Source organism: Hypanus sabinus, chromosome 8, assembly GCF_030144855.1.
Source record: "Hypanus sabinus isolate sHypSab1 chromosome 8, sHypSab1.hap1, whole genome shotgun sequence".
Classification (NCBI taxonomy): Eukaryota; Metazoa; Chordata; class Chondrichthyes; order Myliobatiformes; family Dasyatidae; genus Hypanus; species Hypanus sabinus.
This window is the reverse complement of record NC_082713.1, coordinates 77,913,298-77,940,464: the sequence shown is the minus strand read 5'-3', so window position 1 is coordinate 77,940,464 and position 27,167 is coordinate 77,913,298. Positions and strand designations below refer to the sequence as shown.

General features: G+C 43.9%; 1 protein-coding gene across 1 annotated transcript; it reads left to right on the top strand.

Annotated features, from left to right (window-relative positions):
* The first annotated feature begins 6,838 nt into the window (after positions 1-6,838).
* On the top strand, positions 6,839-26,876 carry LOC132398252 (interferon-inducible GTPase 5-like). The gene is made up of 3 exons (XM_059977393.1): positions 6,839-6,973; positions 11,933-12,064; positions 23,997-26,876. Exons 2-3 carry the CDS (start codon positions 12,045-12,047, stop codon positions 25,183-25,185), a joined length of 1,209 nt encoding a protein of 402 aa, XP_059833376.1. The 5' UTR covers positions 6,839-6,973; positions 11,933-12,044; the 3' UTR covers positions 25,186-26,876.
* The last annotated feature ends 291 nt before the right edge of the window (positions 26,877-27,167 follow it).

The following is a 27,167-nucleotide window of genomic DNA, read 5'->3' as shown; positions in this document are numbered from 1 at the left end:
GGGCCAGGTACATGACAGATGCTATGCCATCTGTTTTAGAGAGTTCTTTCAGTAAACATGTTGATGACCATGGCAGGAATGGAGTTTTTGATTACCAGTCATTCAAAGCATTTCATGATGTTTCATGTGAGTGCCACTGGGCAGTAGTTGTTTAGTTCTGAAGGTGTAGAGTTCTTTGATACGGGGTGATGGTGGCTGATTTGAAACATATGAGGACAGTAGCCTGGATGATTGGTGACGTGCTGAAGATGACCGTGAAGACATCAGTGAGTTGGTGTACACTCTCCCTGAGAACTTGACTCGACTATCGGCTGGATTGCCTTAATGGAGTTGACACTGCAGACTTTCTGACGTTTGCTGCTTTTACAATGCCTGCTCACCTGGGAGAGGGGTAGATTTTGTGGCCGGTGTTGTGTTGCATGCCTCAAAGTGTGCATAAAAGCTGCTAAGAGTGTCAGTGAGGGAGACACGTCTAGAAAAGTAGTAGAGTCGACACTGCTTTTCCTTGCATGGGTCGGATGCTCTGTTGGTTTGTTTATGCTCTGTGTAGCCCATGTTGTCTCCGATGCTGTTGACACTGTCACAGTTCATTTCTATATTAGATCTATCAATTGCTGTTGCCTGTGAATCAACAGAGGCATTTATAGTTGGCATATAATGCTTCAAACTGAAACACGAGGAAATCTGCAGATGCTGGAAATTCAAGCAACACACACAAAATGCCTGGTGGACCGCAGCAGGCTATGACTGTCCCTCTTCCTATTGATGCTGCCTGGCCTGCTGCGTTCCACCAGCATTTTGTGTGTGATGCTTGAAACTGACTTATGAACGCCACGCGTCTGGCCTTACGATACATATTACCGTACAGTACATCCCTCAGCACCATCACTGAATAATTCAGCCCCACTGTAGCACCAACAAAAAAGTCTCTGGCGCCGCCAGTGGCAATGCCCTTCATGCCCAAACACATACAGGAGGATCACTATGAGGCGTGGCGGTCTTGTCCCTCTTGATGCCTGAAGTGTGATTTATCCCGGCTACTCTGGGAGCCGTTCTGTCACTAGAATTGAAGGCAGTGTCCCTGGCTTTTAATAGGAAGCGCTCCTCAGCGTTCAGCCAGGGTTTTGGTTGACCCTGGCCTTGAGTCACCAACGTTGTCTGCACACTTACTGATGTAGCCGGTGACAGATGAGGCATATTCCTCGAGGTCTGTGTCTTCTCAGTTACTGACAGCTTCTTTGAACATTTGTTGGTTCATCCGTTCAAAACAGTCCTGAGGCATGGCGATTGCCACATTAGGCCACACTGTAATGGTCCTTTTGACTGGTTTCTGGGATTAACATTATGGAGATGGGCTCAGAGAGGCCAGGATGAGGGAATAGGATGGCTTTGTAAATACCGTGTCGGTTTATATCAGCATGATCAAATCTGCCCCCGCCCCCTCCCGTGGCAATGATGACGTGTTGGTGGAGTTTGGATAAAATGTAATCCGACCAGTTAGGATACTCCCTACTGTGCATCTATAGAAGTCTGTCAATCACATTATTTTATATTTGTAAGTCTCTCGTGTGGTATTCAACTCCTCATGTTGTCTATCCAACTGAACCAGGGTGAATTTCGAGTAACCCATTCGCCCACTGTGGTGAACTATGTGCCTGTCGGGACACGCCCCCTGCTGACTGCTCCTGTGGCTCCTCCCACAGACCCCTGGATAAAGGTGATCGAGGCCTGAGCCCGGCCTCTCAGTCTCCAGGATGTAGTATGGTGGTCAACCACTGCTTGTTCCTTCTTCCAGTCAATAAAAGCCGATATCTCGCCTTACGTCTCAGTGTGAGTTATTGATGGTGCATCAATTTTATTGACTGGAAGTTTTAAAACATGGAACCCGTTTTGCGTCCAGACCGGTTGGATTTGGACCCTCAAGACCCTGAAGCAGCTCTCGCTTTTGAACACTGGCTTGCATGCTTCCAATCGTACTTGGCGGAGCTTCGTGCGACTGAAACCACCGTTATGCACAGAATCCTACTCTCGAGGGTCACCCCCAAAGTTTACTCCATTATCCGGGACCTGCCGACCTACGATGGGGCACTGGACGCCCTCAAAAGACAGTACCTGCGGCCGGTGAACACCGTCTACGCAAGACATCGTTTAGCTACCCGGCGACAGCGGCCTGGCGAGTCGTGCGCTGAGTTTCTCCGAGCACTACAGACACTCGTCCGAGCTTGTGACTGCAAGACGCTCACGGCAGAACAGCATGCTGAGCTGCTGGTGCGAGACGCCTTTGTGACGGGACTGAGGTCAGTGTACATGCGCCAGCGGCTGCTGGAAAACTCAGACCTTACCTTAAGCTCAGCGATTGAGACGGCCAACACTCTGGAAGCTGCGCTGCACTACGCCGACGCTGTCCAGTCGCGCGATTCCCCGCCGGTTCCGTGGACACCTCAGACCCCGCCACTGCCGGCTCCCAGGAGCGAATTTGCCAACGCCGCCGCCAGTCGCGATTCCACGAGCTCCCCGACCCTGACCACAGCTGTGGCCCGTCAGAAGCCCGTGTGTTATTTCTGTGGCCATAAAAAACATCCTCGACAACGCTGTCCAGCGCGAGAAGCGAACTGCTCCAGCTGCGGAAAGCGGGGCCACTTCGCCAAGGTCTGTAAGTCTCAACCTCGAGCGGAGTGCAGCGCTGCGGGTGAAACGTGGGGGCCGCCATCTTGCATGCCCGGATGTGGGCGGCCATCTTTGTCGACGTCAGCACGCCCCGCACCCGACCCTCCGATGCTGACCGGGTACCCCAGATGTGAGCGGCCATCTTTGTCGACGTCAGCATGCCCCGCCCCCGGCCCTCCGATGCTGACCGGGCACCCCAACGGCGATTCAACTCTGGCCACTGTAATCCTCGATCAAAGCGCCCCACACCAGCTTGCAAGGTCCATGATGGACATCCGGGTGGAGGGGCACAGGACTGGATGCCTGTTTGACACGGGCAGCACTGGGAGTTTTATTCACCCGGACACAGTGCAACGCTGCGGACTCGCAATGCGGCCGGTGAGTCGGAGGTTCCATTTGGCTTCTGGGTCGCATTCCACAGACATCCGGGCGGGTTGTGTAGCGACATTGGTGGTGCAAGGCACAGAATATCGAAACTTTGAGCTGCTGGTCATGCCCAATCTGTGCGCACCTGTGCTATTGGGGCTGGACTTCCAGAGCCATCTCGAAAGTGTGACTATGGTATACGACGGGTCCCTCCCACCACTCACTGTCCGGAATCCTCAGTTTTGTGGGACTTCTTCACATACCCCGCTACTGACCACACACACACACGGGCACACACATCCCATCCAGCACCAGGCCGACAGCTGCGCTACCGACACCACTTGCAGCCTCTCCACTCTCAAGGTCCCTCCCCCACCGCTGTTCGCCAACCTGACCCCTGACTGTAAACCTGTGGCAACCAAAAGCAGGAGGTACAGCGCGGGGGACAGGGCCTTCATTCGGTCGGAGGTGCAGTGGCTGCTCAGGGAGGGGATCATTGAGCCAAGCTCAAGCCCTTGGAGGGCCCAGGTAGTTGTTGTTCGGACTGGGCAGAAAAATAGGATGGTGGTGGACTATAGTCAAACCATCAATAGGTTTACGCAGCTTGACGCATACCCCCTACCCCGCATCGCGGATATGGTCAACCAGATTGCTCAGTACAAGGTGTACTCGACAATAGATCTGAAATCCGCTTATCACCAGCTCCCCATCTGCCCAGAGGACCGCCCCTACACCGCCTTCGAGGCGGGCGGCAGGCTCTATCACTTCCTGCGCGTCCCTTTCGGTGTCACGAATGGTGTCTCTGTCTTCCAGAGGGAAATGGACCGGATGGTGGACCAGTACCAACTGCAGGCCACATTTCCCTATCTGGATAACATCACCATCTGTGGTCACGACAGGCCAGATCACGACGCCAACCTCCAACGATTTCTCCAAGTGGCCGCAGCTCTGAACCTTACTTATAACAGGGACAAGTGTGTGTTCGGAACCACCTATCCTGCTATCCTTGGGTATGCCGTGGAAAACGGGGTTATTGGCCCTGATCCCGAACGTATGCGCCCCCTGTTAGAACTCCCTCTTCCCACCACTCTCAGGGCCCTCAGACGGTGCCTGGGTTTTTTTTTCCTATTACGCCCAATGGGTCCCCCATTACGCAGACAAGGCTCGCCCCCTGGTCAAGTCTACCTCGTTTCTCCTCTCTGCTGAGGCCTGCGCGGCCTTCAACTGCATTAAAGCGGACATTGCCAAAGCTACGATGCATGCAGTGGACGAGACCATTCCCTTCCAAGTGGAGTGTGATGCCTCCGATTTCGCTCTGGCTGCTACCCTCAATCAGGAAGGCAGACCAGTAGCATTCTTTTCTCGCACCCTCCAAGGCTCCGAAATTCGGCACTCCGCGGTGGAGAAAGAAGCCCAGGCCATAGTGGAGGCTGTTAGGCACTGGAGGCACTATCTTGCTGGCAAAAGGTTCACCGTGCTGACCGACCAGCGCTCGGTTGCGTTCCTGTTCAGCAACCAACAGCGGGGCAAAATCAAAAATGATAAGATTTTGCGGTGGAGGATAGAACTCTCCACCTACACCTATGATATCCTGTACCGGCCTGGCAGACTCAATGAGCCCCCTGATGCCCTATCCCGGGGAACATGTGCTAGCACACAGCTCGACCAGCTGTACACCCTTCATGCACAACTTTGCCATCCGGGGGTCACCCGATTTTACCATTTTGTGAAAGCTCGGAACCTGCCATACTCCCTGGAGGACATCAGGACGATGACCAGGGACTGCCAAATTTGCGCTGAGTGCAAACCGCACTTCTACCGTCCTGACACGGCACAACTTGTCAAGGCCACCCGTCCTTTTGAACGACTGAGTGTTGACTTTAAGGGCCCCCTTCCCTCCACCGACCGCAATGTCTATTTTCTCAGTGTTATCGACGAGTACTCACGGTTCCCCTTTGCCATCCCCTGCCCCGACACCACTGCCACGTCCGTCATAAAAGCCCTGCGCCAGCTCTTCACTCTGTTCGGGTATCCCTGCTATATCCACAGTGACAGAGGGTCCTCCTTTATGAGTGAGGAGCTGCGCCAGTACTTGCTAGCTAGGGGCATTGCTACTAGTCGGACCACGAGTTATAATCCCCGGGGTAATGGCCAGGTGGAGCGGGAGAATGCCACAGTGTGGAAGGCCACACTTTTAGCCCTTAAGTCAAAAGGGTTGTGGGTCTCTCGATGGCAGGAGGTCCTCCCTGAGGCACTGCACTCTATCCGCTCTCTGTTATGTACGTCCACCAATGCCACCCCTCACGAACGCCTATTCTCTTTTCCCAGGAAGTCTGTCACTGGGACCACCCTACCAGTTTGGCTGACGTCCCCGGGGCCAGTGCTGCTCCGGAAACATGTGAGGAGCAATAAATACTCCCCGCTGGTAGAGAGGGTTCACCTTCTACATGCGAACCCCCAGTATGCTTACGTGGTCTTACCTGATGGGCGGGAGGATACGGTCTCCATCCGCGACCTGGCACCCGCAGGTGCAGCAGACCACTACCCTGAAGGCTCTCCGGTAACTATGAACCCTGCACCAGAGTTGACACCGCACACACCAGGCCCTACACAGACTCCTCACGACACTTGTATACCGGGCGTTTCGTACGCATTTATACCAGGCGCCTCGCACATGCATGAGGGATCACCGGCGCCTAGTGGGCAAGAACAAGCGCAACCTCCGTCCCCTGTGCAATCACCAATGTTGCCGGCATCTATGCGGTCACAGCCGGTGCTACGTAGATCGCAGCGACAGATTCGACCACCTGATAGACTTGACTTGTAAGAAACTTCGCCACATGAGGACTCTTTCAAACAAAGGGGGGGTGAATGTGGTGAACTATGTGCCTGTCTGGACACGCCCCCTTCTGACTGCTCCTGTGGCTCCTCCCACAGGCCCCTGTATAAAGGAGATCTGCGGCCTGACTCTCGGCCTCAGTCTCCAGGACCTTGTATGATAGACACTCACTCCTGGTTCCTTCTTCCAGTCAATAAAAGCCGATATCTCGCCTTACGTCTCAGTGTGAGTTATTGATGGTGCATCACCCACCAAACCGCATGTCTTTGATATAGGAGGGAAAACTGGACTACACCAAAAATACCGACACGGTGACGGGAAAACATGCACATTCCACACACAGACATCATCGAAGGTCAGGAGGACAGGACAACTGCACCTCCCGCTCTGCTATTGTGCCACTCCGCGTCATCTCGCTGCCTGGTGGCAAAGATTGGTTTGTTTTCATTGCGAATGGAATTGAATATTGTTCAGTCCTGAACAAACATCTAACTTCTGATTTAGTTCTTAGTGGAAGGAAGGTCATTTATAATACATTTCAAACTGGTTTTACCTGCCACTAGGACCTGATGAAATCCTACATCGATATAATGATGCTCGATTGATTTATCTGCAAAACCCTGTAACCCTCCTGACACAGAGGGCAGTTTGACTATTCTCTCCGTAATCCTTTGAGTTTCCCCAGTGGCTGATATGTCGTATCACATCCTAGTTGGCTACCGTAAATTATCCTAAATGTAGCTGTCTGGCTGAAGAATTGAGGAATGTATATTAGTCGCTGTATATTGGAATGACTGGCAGCTGTAAAGGAGTACATTGCAGGGATTTAATTGCAAACAGGGATCATACACGGTATCTGAGTGCACCATCTGCACTCTTCGAACCCTAAACTAACAGAATGAAAAGAATAAATTCACCCGCCAACAAGTGATCTCATGTATATCGTTATTTCCTATTGGATAATACACATCAATTTGTCCAATCCGAGAGAGGTACACAGTGTGAATGAAAGCGGAAGCACAGAATATACAAATCGCAGCGGACTGCCAATCAAAGTTGACCTTCACAGACGGAGCCTCTTTAATTAAAACTCCAGTGCAGGTAAAGACAAGACATTGAACGGCAAACTGAATATATTTATTACCATTACAGAGATTAATCTTGTTAGTCTGAGACAATTCTGGATAGTTTATGTGTTTGTAAACTGGGCCAACAATCACAAAACATATATATTGCACGAAGAATTGGTGAAAACTCCTGATCTGGTGTTACTTTGTCCTATTTTCTGCCTCTTTTACTAGCGTGTACTGTAGACATTTTACAACGGGGATCTGCGGGTTTTCGAATGAAGTTGAAGTTGAGCACGTAACGACAGCAGCGAACTGCCCTAAATCGAAAATCAGAATCAGGTTTAATATCACCGGCATATCTCGTGAAATTTGTTAACGTTGCGGCAGCAGTACAATACAATACATGATAAATGTAAAAATATTGAATAACAGTAAGTATACATGTATATATTAACTAGTTAAATTAAAACAAGTAGTGCAAAACACAACAAATAAAAAGTAATCATATACATAAAGAGGTTAAGGTGTTTCCAGGAAACGGGAGAGCTGGGTGACGCAAACATCGATTCTGTCAACCGCAGTGCGCTGCAATACAGGAGCTTACTGCAAATCCGCTAGAAAACAAGTGAGGGAAAGAAGTAAAAACACAGAATGCTGGCAGAACTCAGCAGGCCAGACAGCATCTATGGGAGGAGGTAGTGACGACGTTTCGGGCCGAAACCCTTCATCAGGAGTGAAGACTCCTGGAAAAAGTTCTTGCTTGCGTTTAGTTCACTTTTCCAGCCTATCTGACCATTCCCAGTAGTGCATGAGAGTGTATCACAAGACTTTACGGCAAGCTGCAGATAAAGTAACAAAATCTCTGACCCGCGGACTTTGAACGAGGTATTGAGTCCCAGCCGTTTGCGAGCTCCTCTCTCATGTCTCCACCCGGACTGGGAGGCTGTGAAGAGTTAGCACACAGTTCATAATTGAGTGTGGCCACGGAAATTGCTCGAGCCATCTGACATTTCAAGAGCGACGTTGTTATTTTATATTATTTAAAAGAGGGAAACAAAGGATGTTAAGGAGAAATTTCAGAGTCAGATCTAAACTGGAAAGTTATAAGTTGTTCGACATAATTCCACATGGCTGGAATTTCAGGAAATAATTCCGAAGGCACAGGATACACACATCCCAAAGAGGAAGAATATTCGAAAGCCAAGGTGATACAATCGTGGATAACAACAGAGTCAATGTCAACATAAAATCCAAAGAGAGCGCATATAACGGAGCAAAAATTAGTGGCAGTTAAAAGGAAGGGGCTTTCAAAAACAACAGAAAGCAAATAAAAATTCTTTAAGATAAAGATGGAAAACAAAAATATCAGAATCAGGTTTATTATCACTGGCATGTGACTTGAAATTTGTTAACTTGTTACATTTGTAATGTATCACAGCAGTTCAATGCAATGCATAATATAGAAAAGAACAAATAATAATAATAAATTATACATATACTGAAATGATTTTTTTAAACTTGCAAGAAATAGAAATACTGTATATCTAAAACAAGTGAGGTAGTCTCCAAGGCTTCAATGTCCATTTAGGAATCGGATGGCAGAGGAGAAGCAGCTGTTCTTGAATCGCTGAGTGTGTGCCTTCAGGCTTCTGTACATCTACCTGGTCGTAACAGTGAGAAAAGGCATGCCCTGGGTGCTGGAGGTTCTTATTAACGGATGCTACCTAGGCTAGTATCCAAAATGGAGCTGACTAGATTTACAACCCTCTGCAGCTTCTTTCAGTCCTGTGCAGTAGTCCCTCCATACCAGACAGTGATGCAGCCTGTCAGAATGCTCTCCACGGTACATCTATAGAAGTTTTGAGTGTATTTGTTGACATGCCAAATCTCTTCAAGCTCCTAATAAAGTACAGCCGCTGCCTTGCCTTCTTTATAACTACATCAATATGTTGGGACCAGATTAGATCCTCAGATATCTTGACATCCAGAAACTTGAAACTGCTCACTCTCTCCACTTCTGATCCCTCTATGAGGATTGGTCTGTGTTCGTCTTACCCTTCCTGAAGTCCACAATCAGTTCTTTTGACCTACTGATGCTGAGTACCAGGTTGTTACTATGGCATCATTCCACTAGTTGGCATATCTCACTCCTGTACACCCTCTCATCACCACCTGAGATTCCACCAACAATGGTTGTATCACCAGCAAATTTATAGATGGTAATAACCCATCTGATAATAAACCGATTCTGATAATAAATATTTCACATCAGTCTTCACTGCCAACACTAGCAGTATGGTGGAAGTTCCAGGTTTTGGGGGTCATGAAGTGTGGGAAGCTACCATTACTAGAAAGAAGGTTCTTGGGAAACTGATAGGTCTGAAATTATATAAATCACCTGGCTGGAATGGTGTACACACCTGAGTTCTGAAAGAGGTGGCTGAAGAGATTGTGGAGAGATTGCTTATGATCTTTCAAGAATCACTAGATTCTGGAATGGTTCTGGAAGACTGGAAAATTGCAGATGCTACTCCATGCTTCAAGAAGGCAGGGAGGCAGAATGAGGGAAACTATAGGCCAGTTACTATGACCTCAGTGGTTGGGAAAATGTTGGAGTTGATTGTTAAGGATCTGGCTTTGGGGTAACTGGAGGCACATGATAAATAGGCCCAAATCAGGATGGTTTCCTTAAGGAAAAATCTTGCCTGACAAATCTTTTGGAATTCTTTGAAGAAATGACAAGCAGGATTAACAAAGGAGTGTACTTGTCAGAAGGCCTTTAAGAAGGTGCCAGACATAAGGCTGCTTAACAAGCTATGAGTCCATGGTATTACAGCAAAAATTCTAGCATGGACAAAGCAGTGACTGATTGGTAGAAGACAAAGAGAAGATAAAGGGACCTTTTCTGGCTGGCTGCTGGAGACTGGTGCTGCATCACAGGGGTCTGCGTTGGAACCAATTTGTTTTTCCATTATATGTCAATGATTTAGATGATGGAATTGATGGCTTTATTGCAAAGTTTGCCAACAATATGAAGATAGAGGGGCAGATAGTTATGATGTAGAGAGGCAATAGAAGGATTTGAACAGATTAGGAGAATTGGAAAGAAGTGGCAGGTGGAATAGAGTGTCGGGAATTGTATGATCATGCACTTTGATAGAAAAAAGAATGGAAGGGTTGAATATTTTCTAAATGGAGAGAAAATACCAAAAATTGAGGCAGAAAGTGACTTTGGAGTCCTTTTCCAGGATTTTCTAAAGGTTAATTTGCAGGTTGAGTCAGAGATGGGGAAGTCAAATGCAATGTTAGCATTGATTTCAAGAGGTCTAGAATATAAAAGCAAAGATGTAATGTTGAGACTTTGTTAAGCACTGGTGAGGCCTCACTTGGAGTATTGTGAGCAGATTTGGGCCCCTTATCTTAGAAAGAATCTGCTGAAACTGGAGATGGTACAAAGGAGATTCACAAAAGTTATTGCAAGATTGAATGGCTTGTCATATGAAGATTGTTTGATGACTCTGGGCCTGTATTCACTAGAATTTGGAAGAATGAGGGGTAACGTATTTGAAATCTATTCAATGGTGAAAGGTCTTAATAGAGTGAATGTGAAGATGATGTCTCCTACAGTGGAAGAGTCTAACACCAGTGGACAAAGCATCAGAATATAGGGGTGTCCTTTTAAAATGGAGATGAGGAGGAATTTCTTTAGCCAGAGAGTGGTGAATCTGTAGAATTCTTTGCCAGAAACAGCCATGGAGGCAAAGTCCTTATCTATATTTAAGGCAGAGGTTGATAGATTCTGGACTGGCAGGAGATTGGAGCTGAGAGGAAAATTGGTTCAGCCATGATGAAATGGCGGAGCAGACTCAATGGGCCAGATGGCCTAATTCTATTCCTATATCTTCTAGTCTTATAACAGAAGGCATGGTTTTGTTATGAAAAGCATGATGATCAGTTGGAGAGAAATGGGAGTGGGTGTCAGTAGTCCCGCAAAGTATAGTTGGGAGCTAAAATACAATTCCCTAGCCTCGCTAGGTCTATTAAGACTAGATCTTATCCGGATAAGCATTGAAATCACAACAGCACAGAGGTTGTTGTGTCATTCAGTGCCTTCAGGATCCTGTATTTCCTTCCTGATGATAGCAATGAGAAGAGGGCATGTCCTGGTTGATGGGGTGTGGGGGGGAGTCCGTAATGATGGATGCTGCCTTTTTGAAGCATCACTCCTTGAAGATGTCATGGATATTGGGAAGGCAAGTGCCAATGGTGGAGAAGGCTGAGTTTATAACTTTCTGCTGCTTTTTTCGAGCCTGTGCAGTGGTCACTCACCCACCTCCATACCGGACGGTGGTGCAGCGAGTTAGAATTCACGAAACGGTGTAACATTGTCTCACTGCATTCCCACTTTTCAACTCTGAGAATTCTCATCCTCCTGATTAAGTTTAGTATTTAATTATATCTTTAGTATTTTATTCCGATCTGTGAAGACAGAAAAGGTATTTGACAAGTCAGCTATTTATTTTAATTTAATTGCAATTTCACTGACATCTTCTGTCTGTAGAAATAACATCTTTCTGTGATTTGCTAGGAGTGTGAGTGAAAAATGGCATTTTTCCCAAAACAATTGCCATGGACTTTTCATTGAGACTGTAAGGTGGCATTTTACAGCACAAGGGTTTCTGTCACTTCACTTCAAGTTGGTGATTGATTTATGATGATGTTTGAGAATTCAACAGACAATTTTGACCATTCCCATTCAGCTTCAGTTCTCTATGTCCTGATGATAGGTGGTTCTTCATTAGAACATTGAGAAAGATGCACAACTACCCTCACAATCTCTTTCTTCAGATTGACTAAGGCAAGGTGAAACAATACGATTGTGTATTTTCTATTTGCTCGCATGAAACCAAATGTTAAAGGTGATTGACTTTTCAGTCTAGGATATGTATGGTATATAAAAATAAAGCACAACTCATTCTGTCTTCTCTAGAAGTGGAAAAAATCACACAAGAAAAGACAAAGAGGCTCCCCAGCTATCCAATTAAAGCTTTGTAGTCACGGGATCATTATACAGACCAGCCAACGAGAGACAGAGATCAGGAATGGGAGGGTCAAGCTCCAGGTAGGTGGGAAATTACGCACATTGTTTCTTCCCAGCTCTCCTGCATCAACAAAACCTGCCAGAGCAGAAGCCTACAGTGCTCAGCTTTCTCTTTAGAACAGGATAGTGCTGGCTTTTCAATGGACTAAATCCCTTTTGCTTGTTTTTGAGATGTGGGTATTGACATTGAGAACAGCAGTTATTAGAAGTTCCTAACAGTCTTGAGTATGTAGCTGGGACCTGCCTTCTTGAAAAGCTGCATTCAGAATCAATGTGATCACATCTTGTGGTCAGCTCATGATTTCATCAAGGTAGATCTGGTGACATTAAAGGAACAATGATACCTTTCCTCATAAGCATGGTGCATGATGGGGATGAAGATACATGAGGATATGTTATCTCATAGTATAACCCTGATTATATGGGATAATCAAAACAGTGTTAACAGTCATTCAGCTGAAAAATCTCCAAAGAAAATCTATCAACTTATCCTTAACAGTAACATGGCTCAATTCCTGACTGATCAAATATTTGACAAGACCAGAGAAATGAAAATGGTGGCTGCAAGAGGAGGTATGGTATCCACCAGTGAGTGGTTTACCTCTTCACACCCCAAAGACCTTCTACTAACTGTGAGGCAGAAGTCAAATGCATGCAAGATTACTCTCACTTTCCTATCGTGAATCAAGCTCCAGCAGCACACAAGAAGTTGGACTGGTGCACCATCTGCTCCCCAAAATAGCCACACTTTCCACCAGTACCACACAGAGGATGAAGTGAATGCCACTTGCAAGATTTAATGATGCTGCCTGTTTATGCTTTTCTCCAACAAAATGTCCACAAACAGAATGAACCAGGGTTTTACTATGAGATAACATTTCCGCATGTATCTTCATCTCCATTATGCACCATGCCTATGAGGAAAGGTATCATTGTTCCTTTAATGTCACCAGATCTACCTTGATGAAATGAAGGCATTGCTCTGAGGGCCAGTCTACTCAGAGGGACGGATAACTTACTGTGTCACAGGAAAGGAGAAGAACAAGTGAAGATGCAAAAGAAACAAACATAACCATCATTGTTCAGTCCACAAGACATAGGAGCAGAATTAGGTAATTTGGTCCATCAAGTCTGTTCTACCATTTCATCATAGCAGTATTATTTTTCTTAACCCCATTCTCCTACTTTCTCCCCATAATCTTTGATGCCCTTACTAATGAGGAACCCTTCAACCTCCTTTTTAAATATAACCAATGACATGCCTCCATAGACATCTGTAGCAATGAATTCCACAGATTCACCACCCTCTAGCAAAAGAAATTCATCTCCATTCTAAAGGGACACTCTTCTATTCAGAGGCTGTGACCTCTGGAACTAGATATTCCCAGTGTTGGAAACATCCTCTTCATCTTCACTGTAACTAGGCCTTTCAGTGTTTTGTAAGTTTCAATGAGATTGCCCCCACCCCAACACTATTGTTCTAAAATCCCATGAATACAGGTCCAGAGCTATCAACCACTTCTCATATGTTAACTCTTTCAATCCCTGTGACATTCTTGTGAATATTCTCTAGTCCCTCTACAATACTAGCATATCTTTTCATAGATATGGGGCCCCTAACTGCTCACAATACATGAAGTATGGTCTGACCAATGTTGTATGAAGCCTCAATATCACAACCTTCCTGTAATATTCTAATCCTCTCAACACAAAAGCTAACATTGCATTTTCCTTCCTTGCCACCATCTCAACCTGCAAGTTAACCTTTTGGGAATCTTACACAAGGACACCCACATCCCTTTGTATCTCTGATTTATGAAATTGTTCTACATTTAGAAAATAAGCTATATATTTATTCCTTCTACCAATATGCCTGACCATACATTTCACTACACTGTATTCCTTCTGCCACTTCTTTTCCTATTTCCTGATCTGTCCAAGTCCTTCTGCAGAACCCCTGCTTCCTCAACACTGACATCAATGGAAAACCACTAGTCACTGGCAGCTGACCAGCAAAGGAATAAAGAGCTGTTGTTTCAGGCCGAGACCCTTCATCTGGACTGATGAAGTGTCTCTGCCTGAAAGGTCAGCTCTTTATTGCTATCCAAAGATACGTACTGCCTGACCTGAGTTCCTCCAGCATTTTATGTGTATTAACATTATTGCCACTCTTTGCTTTCTGCCAGTCAGTCAATCATCTATTCATGCCGCTATCCTTTTGGAATCTTATCTTGTTTCCACTCTTCTGTGCAGCAACTTATCACAGGATGTCTGAAAATTCAAGTAAACAACATTTACTGTTTCTCCTTTGTCTATCCTGCCTGCTATTTTCTCAAAGAATTTCAACAGATTTGTCAGGCAATATTTCCCTTGAAGAAACCATACCAAGTTCTTCATACCTTATCATGTACCTTCAGCTACCTTGATTCCTCATCCTTAATAATAGACCCTCACATCTTGCCCAACTATTGAAGTCAAGCAAACTTCCCTATAATTTCCCGTCCCTTGCCTCCCTCTATTCTGAAATCTTTATTGAAGGATCATTACTACTGCTCCACAATCTCTTTAGCTACTACTTTTACAGCCTTGGGGTGTAGACCATCCTGACCAGGTGACTTATCTACCTTTAGACTTTTCAGTCCCATGCACCTTCTTCTTGATAGTCGCAAATACACTACCTCTTCCCTCAACACACTCAAATTTCTGGTATGTAGCTGAAGACTCCACAGTGAAGACGGTCACAAAACACATTCAGTTCATCTGCCATTTCTTTGACCCCTGTTACCTGTTTTCCAATGTCAGCTTTCAGCAGACCTGTGTTAAGTCTTGCCTCTCATTTACTATTTACACTGCCTATAAAAAGCATTCAACACCTTTGGAAGTTTTATGTTTTATTGTTTTACAACAATGAATGACAGTGGATTTAATTTGGCTTTTTTGACTCTGATCAACTGAAAAAGACTCTTTTGTGTCAAAGTGAAATCAGATCTCTACAAAGGGATCTAAATTAGTTACAAATACAAAACACAAAATAATTGATTGTACAAGTATTCACCCCTTTCAATTCCCCATTCTTCTATACAAAACTGCTCAAGCTCTGTCAGATTGAATTGAACTGATTTTTAAAAATTAAATTGAATGATCTTTATTGTCATCATACATAGGTACAATGAAATTCTGTTTGGCTTCCTTTCAGGAATTTGGCAATTCCTCTTGGGTCAAATTGCATGGGAATCAGGAATGAACAGCCCTTTTCAAGTCCAGCCACAAATCCATAATTGGATTGAGGTCTGGACTCTGACTTGGCCACTCCAGGATATTAACTTTGTTGTTTTTAAGCAATTCCTCTGTAGCTTTGGCTTTATGCTTGAGGTCATTGTCTTGCTGGAAAACAAAACTCCCAAGTCAGGTTTTCCTCCAGGATTTCCCCATATTTTGCTGCATTCATTTTACCCTCTACCTTCACGCCCTCCAGGGCCTGCTGCAGTGAAGTATCCCCGCAGCCTGATGCAGCCACCACCATGCTTCACGGTGGGGATGGTATATTTTTGATGATGTGTGGTGTTTGGCTTCTCATATTATTTAGTCTGACGGCCAAAAACCTCAATTTTTGGTTTCATCAGACCAGAGAACCTTCTTCCAGCTGACTTCAGTCTCCCATATACCCTCTGGCAAATTCTAGCTGAGATCTCATGTGAGTTTTTTTCAACAGTGGCTTTCTCTTTGCCACTCTCCCATAAAGCTGCAACTGGTGAAGCACCTGGTCAACAGTTGTTGAATGCGCAGTGACTCCCATCTCAACCACTGAAGCTTGAAATTCCTCCACAGTTGTCGCAGGTCTCTTGGCAGCCTCCCTCACTGGTCTCCCTCTTGCAACATCAGTCAAGTTTTGAGGATGGCCTGCTCTAGGCAGATTTACAGCTGTGCCATATCCTTTCCATTTCTTGATGCTTGACAACTGGACTCCCAAGTGATATTCTGTGACTTGGAAATATTCTTGTAATCCATTTCCTGACCTGTGCATTTTAATAATCTTTTTGCAGGGTTGCTTGGAGTGTTCTTTTGTCTTCATGCTGTAGTTTTTGCCAGCAGTTGGACCTTCCAGATACAAGTGTATTTTTACATCTTGATTGCAGACAGATGATCTCTATTTAACTAATTATGTGACTTCTAAATCAGTGATGATTTGGTGTGTCATATTAAAGGAGTGTGATTATTTAGGCAATCAATTACTTTGTGTTTTATATTCATAATTAATGTAGATCACTTTGTAGAGATCTGTCTTTTCTTTAATACGAAAGTCTTTTTCTGTTGATCAGTGTTAAAAAGAGCCAAACGAATCCACTGTGATTCAATGTTGTAAAACAATAAAACTTCTGGGGTGGTGGGGTGAATACTTTTTACAGGCATTGTATACATCTAAAAGGAAAGCAGCTTTTGGTTTCCTCTTATATTATTTGCTAGCTTCCCTTCATATTTATTGTTTCTCTTGTGACTTTCATTTCCCTGGTTGCTTTCTGCTTGTTTTTAAAAACTTCCCAATTCTCTAACTTCTGAATATTATTTGCTATATTGTATGTCCTTTACATTGTTTTATTGCTGTCTTGACTTCCTTGTTCCTATGGTTGCTTCATCCTCCCTTTACAATGTTTCTTCTTTGGGATGAACTGATCCTGTGTCTTCAGAATTGGCTGCCAGTGACTAGTTGTGTTCTGCAGGGGTCTGTGTTGAGACTGCTTCTTTTTACATAGCATATCAATGACCTGTTTGATGGAATTCATGGCTTTGTGGCCAAGCTTGCAGACAACATGAGAATGGGTGGAGAGGCAGGTAGTCTTGAGGCTGCAGGGAGGCTGCAGAAGGACTTAGATTAGGAGAATGGGCAAAGAAGTGGCAAATTGAATATACTTTTGGGAAATGTATGAAAGTATACAAAAGTTTGTAGACTATTTTCTAAAAAGGGAGAAAATTCAAAAATTTGAGGTGCAGAGCGACTCTGGAATCCTCGTGCAGGATTCCCAAAAGGTTTATTTGAAGGTTGAGTTGGTGTTGAGAAAAGAAAATGCAATGTTAACATTCATTTTGATCAGATTGGAATATATAAGCAAGGATGTAATGCTAAGGGTTTATAAGGCACTGGTGAAGCCTCTCAGAGTATTGTTAGTAATGTTGGGCCCCTTGTTTATTAAAGGATATGTTGACATTGGAAAGGATTCAGAGCAGCAACATGAGAAAGAGTCCAGGAAGGAAAGGATTATTGTCTGAGGAGCGATTGATTACTGTGGGCCTTTACTCGCTGGAATTTATTAGAATGAGGGGGGATCTCACTGAAAATTATTGAATGTTGAAAGGCCTAAATACTTTACATGTGGAGAGGATATTTCCTATGATGGGTGAGTCTAGGACCACTGGGCACACCGTCAGAATAGAGGGGTATTGGTTTAGAATGTAAATGAGGATGAATTTCTTTAACCAGAGGGCAGTGAATCTGTCGATTTCATTGCCACAGGCAGCTGTGGAGGTCGGGTTATTGGGTACATTTAAGATGGCAATAGAATCGTTCTTGATCAGTCAAGGCTTGAAAGTTACAGGGTGAAAGCAGGAGAATGGTGTGGAGAGAGAGATGGATCAGCCATGATGAAATGGCAGAACAGAATTGATGAGCCAAATGGCTTAATTCTGTTCCAATGTCTTATGGTCTAATTGTTGTCAAAATGTCCAGCTATTACACTTCTATCATCCCTGCCAGTGAACTTTATTTCACTGTAATACAGGTATGTCCAATTTTATCTTCTCCCTCTCAAACTGCAGGATGTATTCTATACTGGTATGATGACTGACACCTCAGGGTTCTTTTACCTATGGGGCCCTTAATCAAATCTGATTGATTACACAACATCTGATCCAGAATCTCAATCAAAAGCTCTTTGAAAAACTTGTTTTATACATTCTACAAATTCCTTCTCTTGGAACCCATTACCAAACTGATTTTCAAAAAAACCTAAATATTGTAACCTCCCATGGCCAACACAATATTACCCTCTTTACATGCCTTTTCTGACTCCCATTGTAGTTTGTACCCCACATCCTTGCTACCATTTGGAGGTTTATATAAAGTTCCCATCAGGGTCTTTTTTTCACCCTTTGTAGACTGCATCTTCCAATTATTTGCCTTTTTTTTTGTGACTTTATTTTTTTTAACCAACAAAGCCATCCCAACATCTCTGCCCAACTGCATTTCCTTTTGATATGATGTGTATCCTTGGCTGTTAAGCTCCCAACTGTGATTTTTCAATGTTGTCTCCATGCTACTGAAGATAATTTCTTATCCCTTTCTAAACTTTGCCTTCTGCATTATTCTGGAGACTTCCAACCTCTCCTGGACTCTCCTTCCCTTTTATTTTATCCATACTTTTCCAGTCTGTTGAACCCATCCTCTACTATTTAGCTTAAAGCCCTAACCACAGCCCTGGTTATGTGACCCTGGGTCCTGGTCCCAGCATACTTCAGGTGGAGCCTACACCATCAGAACAACTCCCTTTCTCCAACCCTGGTGCCAATGTTCCACAAATTCAAACCCATTTCTTCCACACCAAACCTTATCTTTCTGATCTCATAAACCCTGTGAAAATTGCATGTTGCTCAGGTAAAAGCCAGAGATTATTATCTGTTTGCCTCTGCATTTTAATTTAGCCCCTAGCTTCTTAAATTTCCCCAGCAGAAACTCTTCCCTTGTTCTTCTAAGATCACTGGTACCCACGTGAACCACAAAAATTGAACATTTCCCTTTTCCATGCATAATTTCCCTGCAATTCAGATGGGATGGCCCAGACCCAGGCACAAGACAGATAACACAACCTTTGGGACTCTCAATTCTTGTGACACAGAATTATGCATGTTCCATTGTCTATACAATCACCAATTACAACTACATTTCTCTTCTCTCCCCCTTCCTAAACAGCTCCATGAACCTTGTGCCACGATTCAGTTGCACATCTTCCCTACAGCCCTCTGTCTCATGCTCACAGGGAACATCAGTCTCAAACAAGAGAAAATCTGCAGGTGATGGAACTGGAAAAGGTAGAAACATAGAAAACCTACAGCACGATACAGGCCCTTCAGCTCACAATGCTGTGCCGAACACGTACTTAATTTAGAAATACCCTCGGGTTACCCATAGCCCTCTTTTTGTAAGCTCCATCTAAATGTTAAAGAGTCTCTTAAAAGACCCTATTGTATCCGCTTCCACCACCATTTCAGGCAGACCATTCCATGCACTCACCACTCTCTGCATAGAAAACTTACCCAACATCTCCTCTGTACCTACTTCCAAGCACCTTAAAACTGTGCCCTCTTGTGTTAGCCATTTTATCCCTGGGAAAAGGCCTCTGTATATCCACACGATCAATGCCTTTTATCATCTTATACACCTCAGTCAGGTTGCCTCTCATCCTCCATTGCTCCAAGAAGAAAAGGCCAAGTTCACTCAACCTATTCTCATAAGGCATGCTCCCCAGTCCAGGCAACACCCTTGTAAATCTCCTCTGCACCCTTTCTATGGCTTCTACATCCCTCTTGTAGTGAAGTGACCAGAACTGAGCACAGTACTCCAAGTGAGGTCTCACCAGGTCCTATATAGCTGTAATATTACCTCTCAGTTCTTGAACCCAATCCCACAGTTGATAAAGGTCAATGCCTTCTTAACCACACAGTCAACATTCACAGCAGCTTTGAGTGTCCTATGGACTTGGACCCCAATATCCCTATTGATGTCTTGCTGTACTTCTGACAGCGCTCCACTCTATCCACAGCACCCCCAGCCTTTGTGTCATCAGCAAGTTACTAACCGATCCCTCCACTTCCTCATCCAGGTCATTTATAAAAATCACAAAGAGAAGGGGTCCCAGAACAGATCCCTGAGGCACACTACTGGTCACCGACATCCATGCAGAACATGACCTGTCTACATCCACTCTTTACCTTCTGTTGGCAAGCCATTTCTGGATACACAAAGCTATGTCCCCTGGGATCCCATGCCTCCTACTTTCTGAATAAGCCTTCCATGGGGTACCTTATCAAATGCCTTTCTGAAATCCATATACACTACAACTACTGCTCTACCTTCACCAATGTGTTTAGTCACATGCTCAAAAAATTCAATCAGGCTCATAAGGCATGACCTGCCTTTGACAGGTCAAAGTTATACACAGAAAATTCTAGAGGAACTCAGCAGGCCAGTCAGCATCTTTGGAGAAGAGTAAACAGTTGACATTTCGGGCTGAGAAATGAAGGGTCTTGGCCCGAAGCGTCAACTGTTTACTCTTTTCCATAGATGTTGCCTGGCCTGCCATGTTCACCCAGCATTTTGTGTGTATTGCATCAATTTCAGACCTGTTGGGCAAGTTCAAGGGTTGAGACTCCTCCAGCACTCCCTCTTGGAACACCCCCTCCCCAAATGTCTCACACGCAGTCACACCCTCCAGGCCCTAAGCACAGAGTCCCTGATGCATCACAGTGTTTGAAGCTCAGATCCCAGCTCCTCAAATTTGAGCCCGAGTTTCTTGAATAACTCAGACGTGGTCACCAGAAACCAGCTCTCACATCATGCGCTAAAACACATCACCTCTTTTATTTAATTTGTTGTAATTTGATGTCCTTATAGTTAAGTATGTAATCTACATTTCTATGCAAAAGTCTTAGGCACATGTATAGCTAGAGTGCCTAAGACATTTGCATTATACTGTATTTGTCAATGTGGAGCGGGGAGCAGTGTGGATTTTCTTGCTGTGTTTCATGTGGGGGGGGGTGGTAGAAGGCATCATCATTGTCTGAACCCTTAGTGCCCAGGTGGCACATGGGGCCTCCACAAGGGTCTTCCATTTCTGCCGGTCTTTTGCTCTGCTGTTCACCGTTACCCAGTTCATGCCTACTTCCTTCAGTTCTGCTTCCACAGATCTCTGCCACATCATTGTGGGCCTGCTTCTACTTCACTTTCCCTGTGGGGTCCACCTTAGTGCTACTTTTGCTAGCTGATCATTTGGCATACTCATTACACGGCCCAGCCATCTCCATCGTCTTCTTTTCATAAAAACCGAGGGTCTGGGGGTGGAATTGCATACATATGTGCATATGACCTTTGCACAATATTTTTTTTAATAACTTACCTGTTCTTATCTGCTGCATTTCTGTTTTCTTTATCAAAGTCTCTCGAGCCAAAGTCTCAGATGTTAGACTACTCTGCTGACCCAGTCCCACAATTGCCAATCTAAAATGGCATCCGAGACCTTGGTCTCCACCTCTTCTCACCAAAGCCTCTTCAGTCAAAGCCTCAGTTCAGTTCAGTACTCTAACTTGGCCATTCTGCCTGAAACTCACATACAAGGAGATTTCGACTTTTTAGTGGTTTCACTCCCTGCACAATCTCACTCTTCCTATTCCAAACTCCAGTTTATATGGATAACATCACTAACTGTTGGTATGCATTCTTCTTAGTGCCTACTGAAAGAGTGTGGCTCTTTTTTGCCACACTCAATGAAGCTTTAGCCTGGGACCAAAGACAGTTTTCATTCTGTATGGGAATAAGCTCTCATGTCCACAATTGAGCTAAGGTTTGAAGATCATATTGTCCAAATTAGGCATAGGTGTGAGTGCCCTATGATGGCAAGGCCCATTACTGTTGGTGTTTCTGTATAGACAGATTTGGTGTACAAGATTTGACACCTGAGCAATGATACGTCATGATGTGTAGATACCTGCATTGAAAGAGCTCAGATCTTCTATACTATATTCTGGAAGTTGTCTGGTCCTATCACCTTTATGTTGCATCTTAACTATTGTGTTTTCCATTTGTTAGTATCAAATGGCATTGTAGTGTAGTGGTTAGCATAACGTCTTACAGTACCTGTGACCTGGGTTCAATTCCCACCCCTGCCTGTAAGGAGTTTGTACGTTCTCCCTGTGACCACATGAGTTTTCTCCAACAGTCTAAAGACCTACCAGTTGGTAGGATACTTGGTCATTGTAAATTGTCTCAAGATTAGGCTAGGGTTAAATTGGGAGATTGCTGGGCAGTGTGGCTCGAAGTGCCGGAAGGGCTTTTTCTGTACTGAATCTCAATAAATCAATAATGTAGAGTGGAGTGAAGTCTTTGGATCTAGGTTCTATGGCAGGGGTGGACAAACTTTTTGACTTGAGGGCCACAAAGGGTTCTAAAATTTGACAGGGGGGCCGGACCAGGAGCAGATGGACGGAGTGTTTTGGTAATACACCTCATAAGAGAAAATAAAATATCATGGGATATGTAGAAAACATGTGCTTTAATTTCAATTAAAAATGAACAAATGCATTACAACAAAATATCTATCTTTGAAGTCCCATGGTATTTAGCTATTTATTGAAATGACTTTTAAAACACTGAAAATTAAATGAATAAAATACAGCTTTTTTAATAGTAACAGTTATTATTTTAAAGCACTGAAAATTCTGTTATCCTTCAAGATATTATCATCATCACTCTCCTCCTGACTGTCTTTATTTTAAAAATGGTAGGAGATGCAGGTCTACTTGTCCTGCTCCTTCTTATTCAATTGTCCCCTATGCCAAATCTCAACAACGACCCGCACAATGACAAAGCAGGGAGAGTGCGCCAGTATGCGGAGCTCTGTGCTCGCAAATCCCCACAGGCTATCTCTCTTAGCCGGAACGCTAGCTAATTGTGAGCCGGTTCGGATGTGCCAGGAAATGGGTCGCCACAAGGTCACAAAGTAAAGCGCAAATGTGGAGTAATACGCTGCACCTCAACAAAGGTCAATGTATATAGAGTGCGTCATCTATTGGGAAAACGCCAGAATTGCGGGGAAAAAACGTTAACAAGGTTTATTAATATAATTTCATCAAGTTCTGCGGGCCGGATTAAAAAGCTTAACGGGCCGCATATGGCCCGCGGGCCGTAGTTTGCCCATGCCTGTTGTATGGTAACTCAGACCTGGATAATGAACAGCATGCTTGTGAATATTTCAGCCACGTCTTTAGGACTCACAATGGTTGAGGATGGACATGTTCTGTGAAACTGTTTATCTCTCCCCCCCCACCCCACCCCACCCCAACTGTTTAGCTGTGAATCATCATTCAGAACTGCATATTCTGATACTAGATTATTGACTGTGCTAGAGCATATCTATGATTGAAGAGTTCCAGGTCTGAAATGTGCTGTTCCCATTCTATTAATGCACCAGACTGCAGACAGAACGCATCATCTGCATAGGAACATCTGACAACCACTCCTCTTCTGCACCCTATCAAACAATTACTAGCGCTACTCACAAAATAAAGCTTCATTTGTTCCAATCACCTTTCACCAACTTCACTTGTAATATCAGTTCAGAGAGGCAAAGATTTAGACAATCTTGCTGGGCTGACAGGAGATTACTTGGTGAAGTAACAATGATGAACAAAATGGCAGAAGTATGTGAAGATGCTGCTCTGCGGACAAACAGGTTGAGATCTAGTGCTCCATTAGTTAAAACAATGGGGTTTAAGCAAATTCAAAGCATATTTACCAATCAGAGGGTTGTGAAAGTGTGAATAAGCTGCCAGCACAAGTGGTGCTTGTGAGCTCAGGATTTTAACGTTTAAGAGAATTTTTGATAGGTACAGCAATAATAGGAGTATGGAGGGCAGTGCAGGTCGATGGGAGTAGGCAGTTTAACTGTTTGGGTATGGACTAGGGCTGAAGGGGCTGTTTCTGTGCTGTACTTTCTTATGACTTCTTATCTTTATGCATATTATAATAACAAATTATAGATAGTTGTTGGATAGCAAATTGTAATAGCAAAGAGCACTTAGGCCATTGAAAGTAAGGACTGACATGAGGACATTCTGTGAATGTCATGCTATGAAATATAAATGGAAGTTGTTTCAGTTGAGAACTTTAACGGAACATATTTTCTTTCAGTGAACAGGTGGCAGAGACTGAGACCCCGTCATTCTTCACACAGGAAGAACTGAGCAAACTAAAGTCTGATTTTGAAATAGGTGGGCTGGAAAAAGTTAAACCACCGATTAAGAAGAAAGCAACTGATCTGGATAAAACAGAGCTGAACATTGCAGTGACGGGTGAATCAGGTGCAGGAAAATCCACCTTCATCAATGCCATGAGAGGACTTCAGAGCGATGATCCGGGAGCAGCTGAAGTTGGGAACACAGAAACAACAAAGGAGCCAGCCGGGTACTCACATCCCACTCTGCCCAATGTTCGCTATTGGGATCTGCCAGGGATGGGAACTAAACAATTTCCAGCGGCTAAATATTTCACAGAAATGAAATTCGAAAGATTCGATTTCTTTATCATAATCTCCGCTGTTCGATTCAGAGAAAATGATGTAAAACTTGCCAAAGAGATTAAACAGCTTGGGAAACAGTTCTATTTTGTCCGCTCTAAGATTGATGCTGATCTTTATTCCATGAGGAAACAGAAGAAGGTTGTTAATGAAGAAGATGAGCTGGAAAAGATTCGGAATGACACTGTCGGGAAGTTGGCAGAGGCAGGGTTTCCAAATCCAGCTGTGTTCCTGATATCCAGTTTAGAGCCGGATCAATTTGATTTCATTCAGTTAAATGAAGGACTCGAAGGTGATCTAAATAATGTAAAGAAAAGGATCTTTGTCCTGGCCCTTCCAAATCTCAGTGTGGAGATAGTGCAGAGGAAATCTAAGATTCTGAGTAAAGATATCTGGATGTTTGCAGCACTCTCTGGGGGATTGGGAGAGGTCCCAGTTCCCGGCTTCTCTCTCGCTTGTGATATCGGAATATTGATTGAAGCCATTGTCCAGTTTCGGAAATGCCTGGGTCTGGATGATGCTTCTCTTCGAAGACTGGCTAAGAGAGCAGGAAAACCTGTGGAAGAGCTGAAGGCAACAGTGAAATCTCCATTGCTGGGGGATATAACCCCAAATGTAATTGTGAGGTTAGGTTGGGGGAATGCTGTTTTTAATGTTTCAGCCCTGGAATTTGTGCCTGTCATTGACTCCATTTTTGGAGCAGGCCCATCATTTCTCATGACGTACAAGATACTGAGTGCTGCGCTGAAGGATCTTACGGAGAATGCAGAGAGAGTGGTGAAAGTTGCCTTTGAAACTGATTAACTGGTCTGTAAAGGTATCGACCCAGTGAATTTGTATCACCGTGCTTAATAATCTGATGACGTCACATCAAGCACCAAATCCTGCTGTAATTCTGCACAATAATGTTCACTTCTACTGCATGCACTCCTGGAAATATTTCTTATTCAATACTAGGAGGTGGAGGGTTTGGGGAAAGAGTTCCAATCTGTAGCTTTGTGAAAAACCAGTGCAAGAATAACAAAGTGCTGTTCCATGAATTAAACTTTAAAATTAAACTATATCTGCCTTCAGAGGTGTGCATAAAGGATGTACCCAATAAATGTTGGCCTATACATGGCACTGCTGGGTGGGCTACGAGGAAATAATCAGAATCACCTTACATTATTCAGCCAATTACTTGTTTAAAAATAGAACTACACAGGCCAGATGATAGCTGATAATTGAGTGCAGTTTATAGATGTCTGTACCAATTGAGATGTTGTAAATCATTGGTTGAAATATCAAGTGCCACCCCAACCAACTGTATTAACCTCTGAACTTAACTATCGAGAAGACTTTCACTGCCTGTGTTAAGCACTTATCAACTGGTTCAGTTTCACTTGCCTTCAAGAGAACCTCCAAATAATTAAAACAAATATCGTTTAAAAAATTGGCACAAGGCTTTTGTCAAGATCCAGGATCAATGAAGGGCTTGCATATTTAGATCTCATTTAAAATAGTCAAACATTTGTCTAATTCTCCCTTCTGCAGGTTCTGTGAGTTTCGTATGAACACTTCTGGTTGGCATATATTACTGATACAGCACAGCAAGTCAGAGTTATTCTAAATTATTTATTAGTACATTAATACATCACAATGAATAATTAAAAATATTGCAAGATGATAGAATAAATTGCATAATATTGAAATAACATAACATAAAACTTTCCACCTTTATTGTAACTGTAAATTAAACTCAAGCAGTATTCTCTTCAACTGAGCTTAACTAATCCTTTATGATCACTTGGAGGAAACGGCTGTGGATGATACCAGTGCTGTGTCACATCCAATATCTCAAATTATTCCAAACCATTTCAAAAATGAAACTTACTCTAGTGACTTTATTGAAAATGCACCATTTATAATTGTGCAAATTACATTCAGTCTTTTGCACTGCAAGTCCAATATTAGTAAGTTTAATTATATTGCATCACCATATTATGCTTTTTTTTGTCAGTCAAAAACTGAGGACTGAAAAGATCTTGCCCTAGTAACCACTTACTTGTCATGTCTGTTCTGTGGCTGTCCTCCCATAGAAACTCCATGGTAAAGAGATGAACAAGTTGTTTGCTTCTAGCTGAGCTATTCATTTCATGGATTCCCTTGCCCACCTGGTGTACAATAAAAGAAAATGCTCTCTTTGCTCAGAAACTGAAATGAAAGCCAGGTGAGGGAGATGCTCACCAAATCAGGCAGCCACTACAGTGCGAAGGAAATTTCAAGATCCAAGGCAATTCTCTTCATTTGAAACGGCATCAGAAGTTTCTCAAACATTCCAATGATTCCTCCTTATATAGCAGATGGACACAGAAATCAACTTCAGTGCTGCAGAGTGTGAATTAATGTTATCTTTGGCTATAATCACCAAAAGATAAGAAAATATTGTTGAATCAATGTAGAATAGAGAGTAAAATATTGAAAAGTCTTAAGTAAACTGAACTACTTCATTTCTTGGCAATTAATTTGATACAATTGAAGTAAACGGTACACATTATGACATGAATGCTAAGGAGCAAGTACTGAGTGCTCCCATGTTTTCTTCCCATACTTCAGTTTTCAGAGGAATTAGGCACTCCAGCAGAGACATCGTGGCACCTGCTTTACACCATCTTCGCCATCGGGGCTGTGATCAGGAATGATGCCATCAAGAACACAGGAGATCTCACAGATGTTGGAAATCCAGAGTAACACACACAAAATGCTGCAGAAACTCAGCATGCCAGGCACTGTCTATGGAGAAGAAT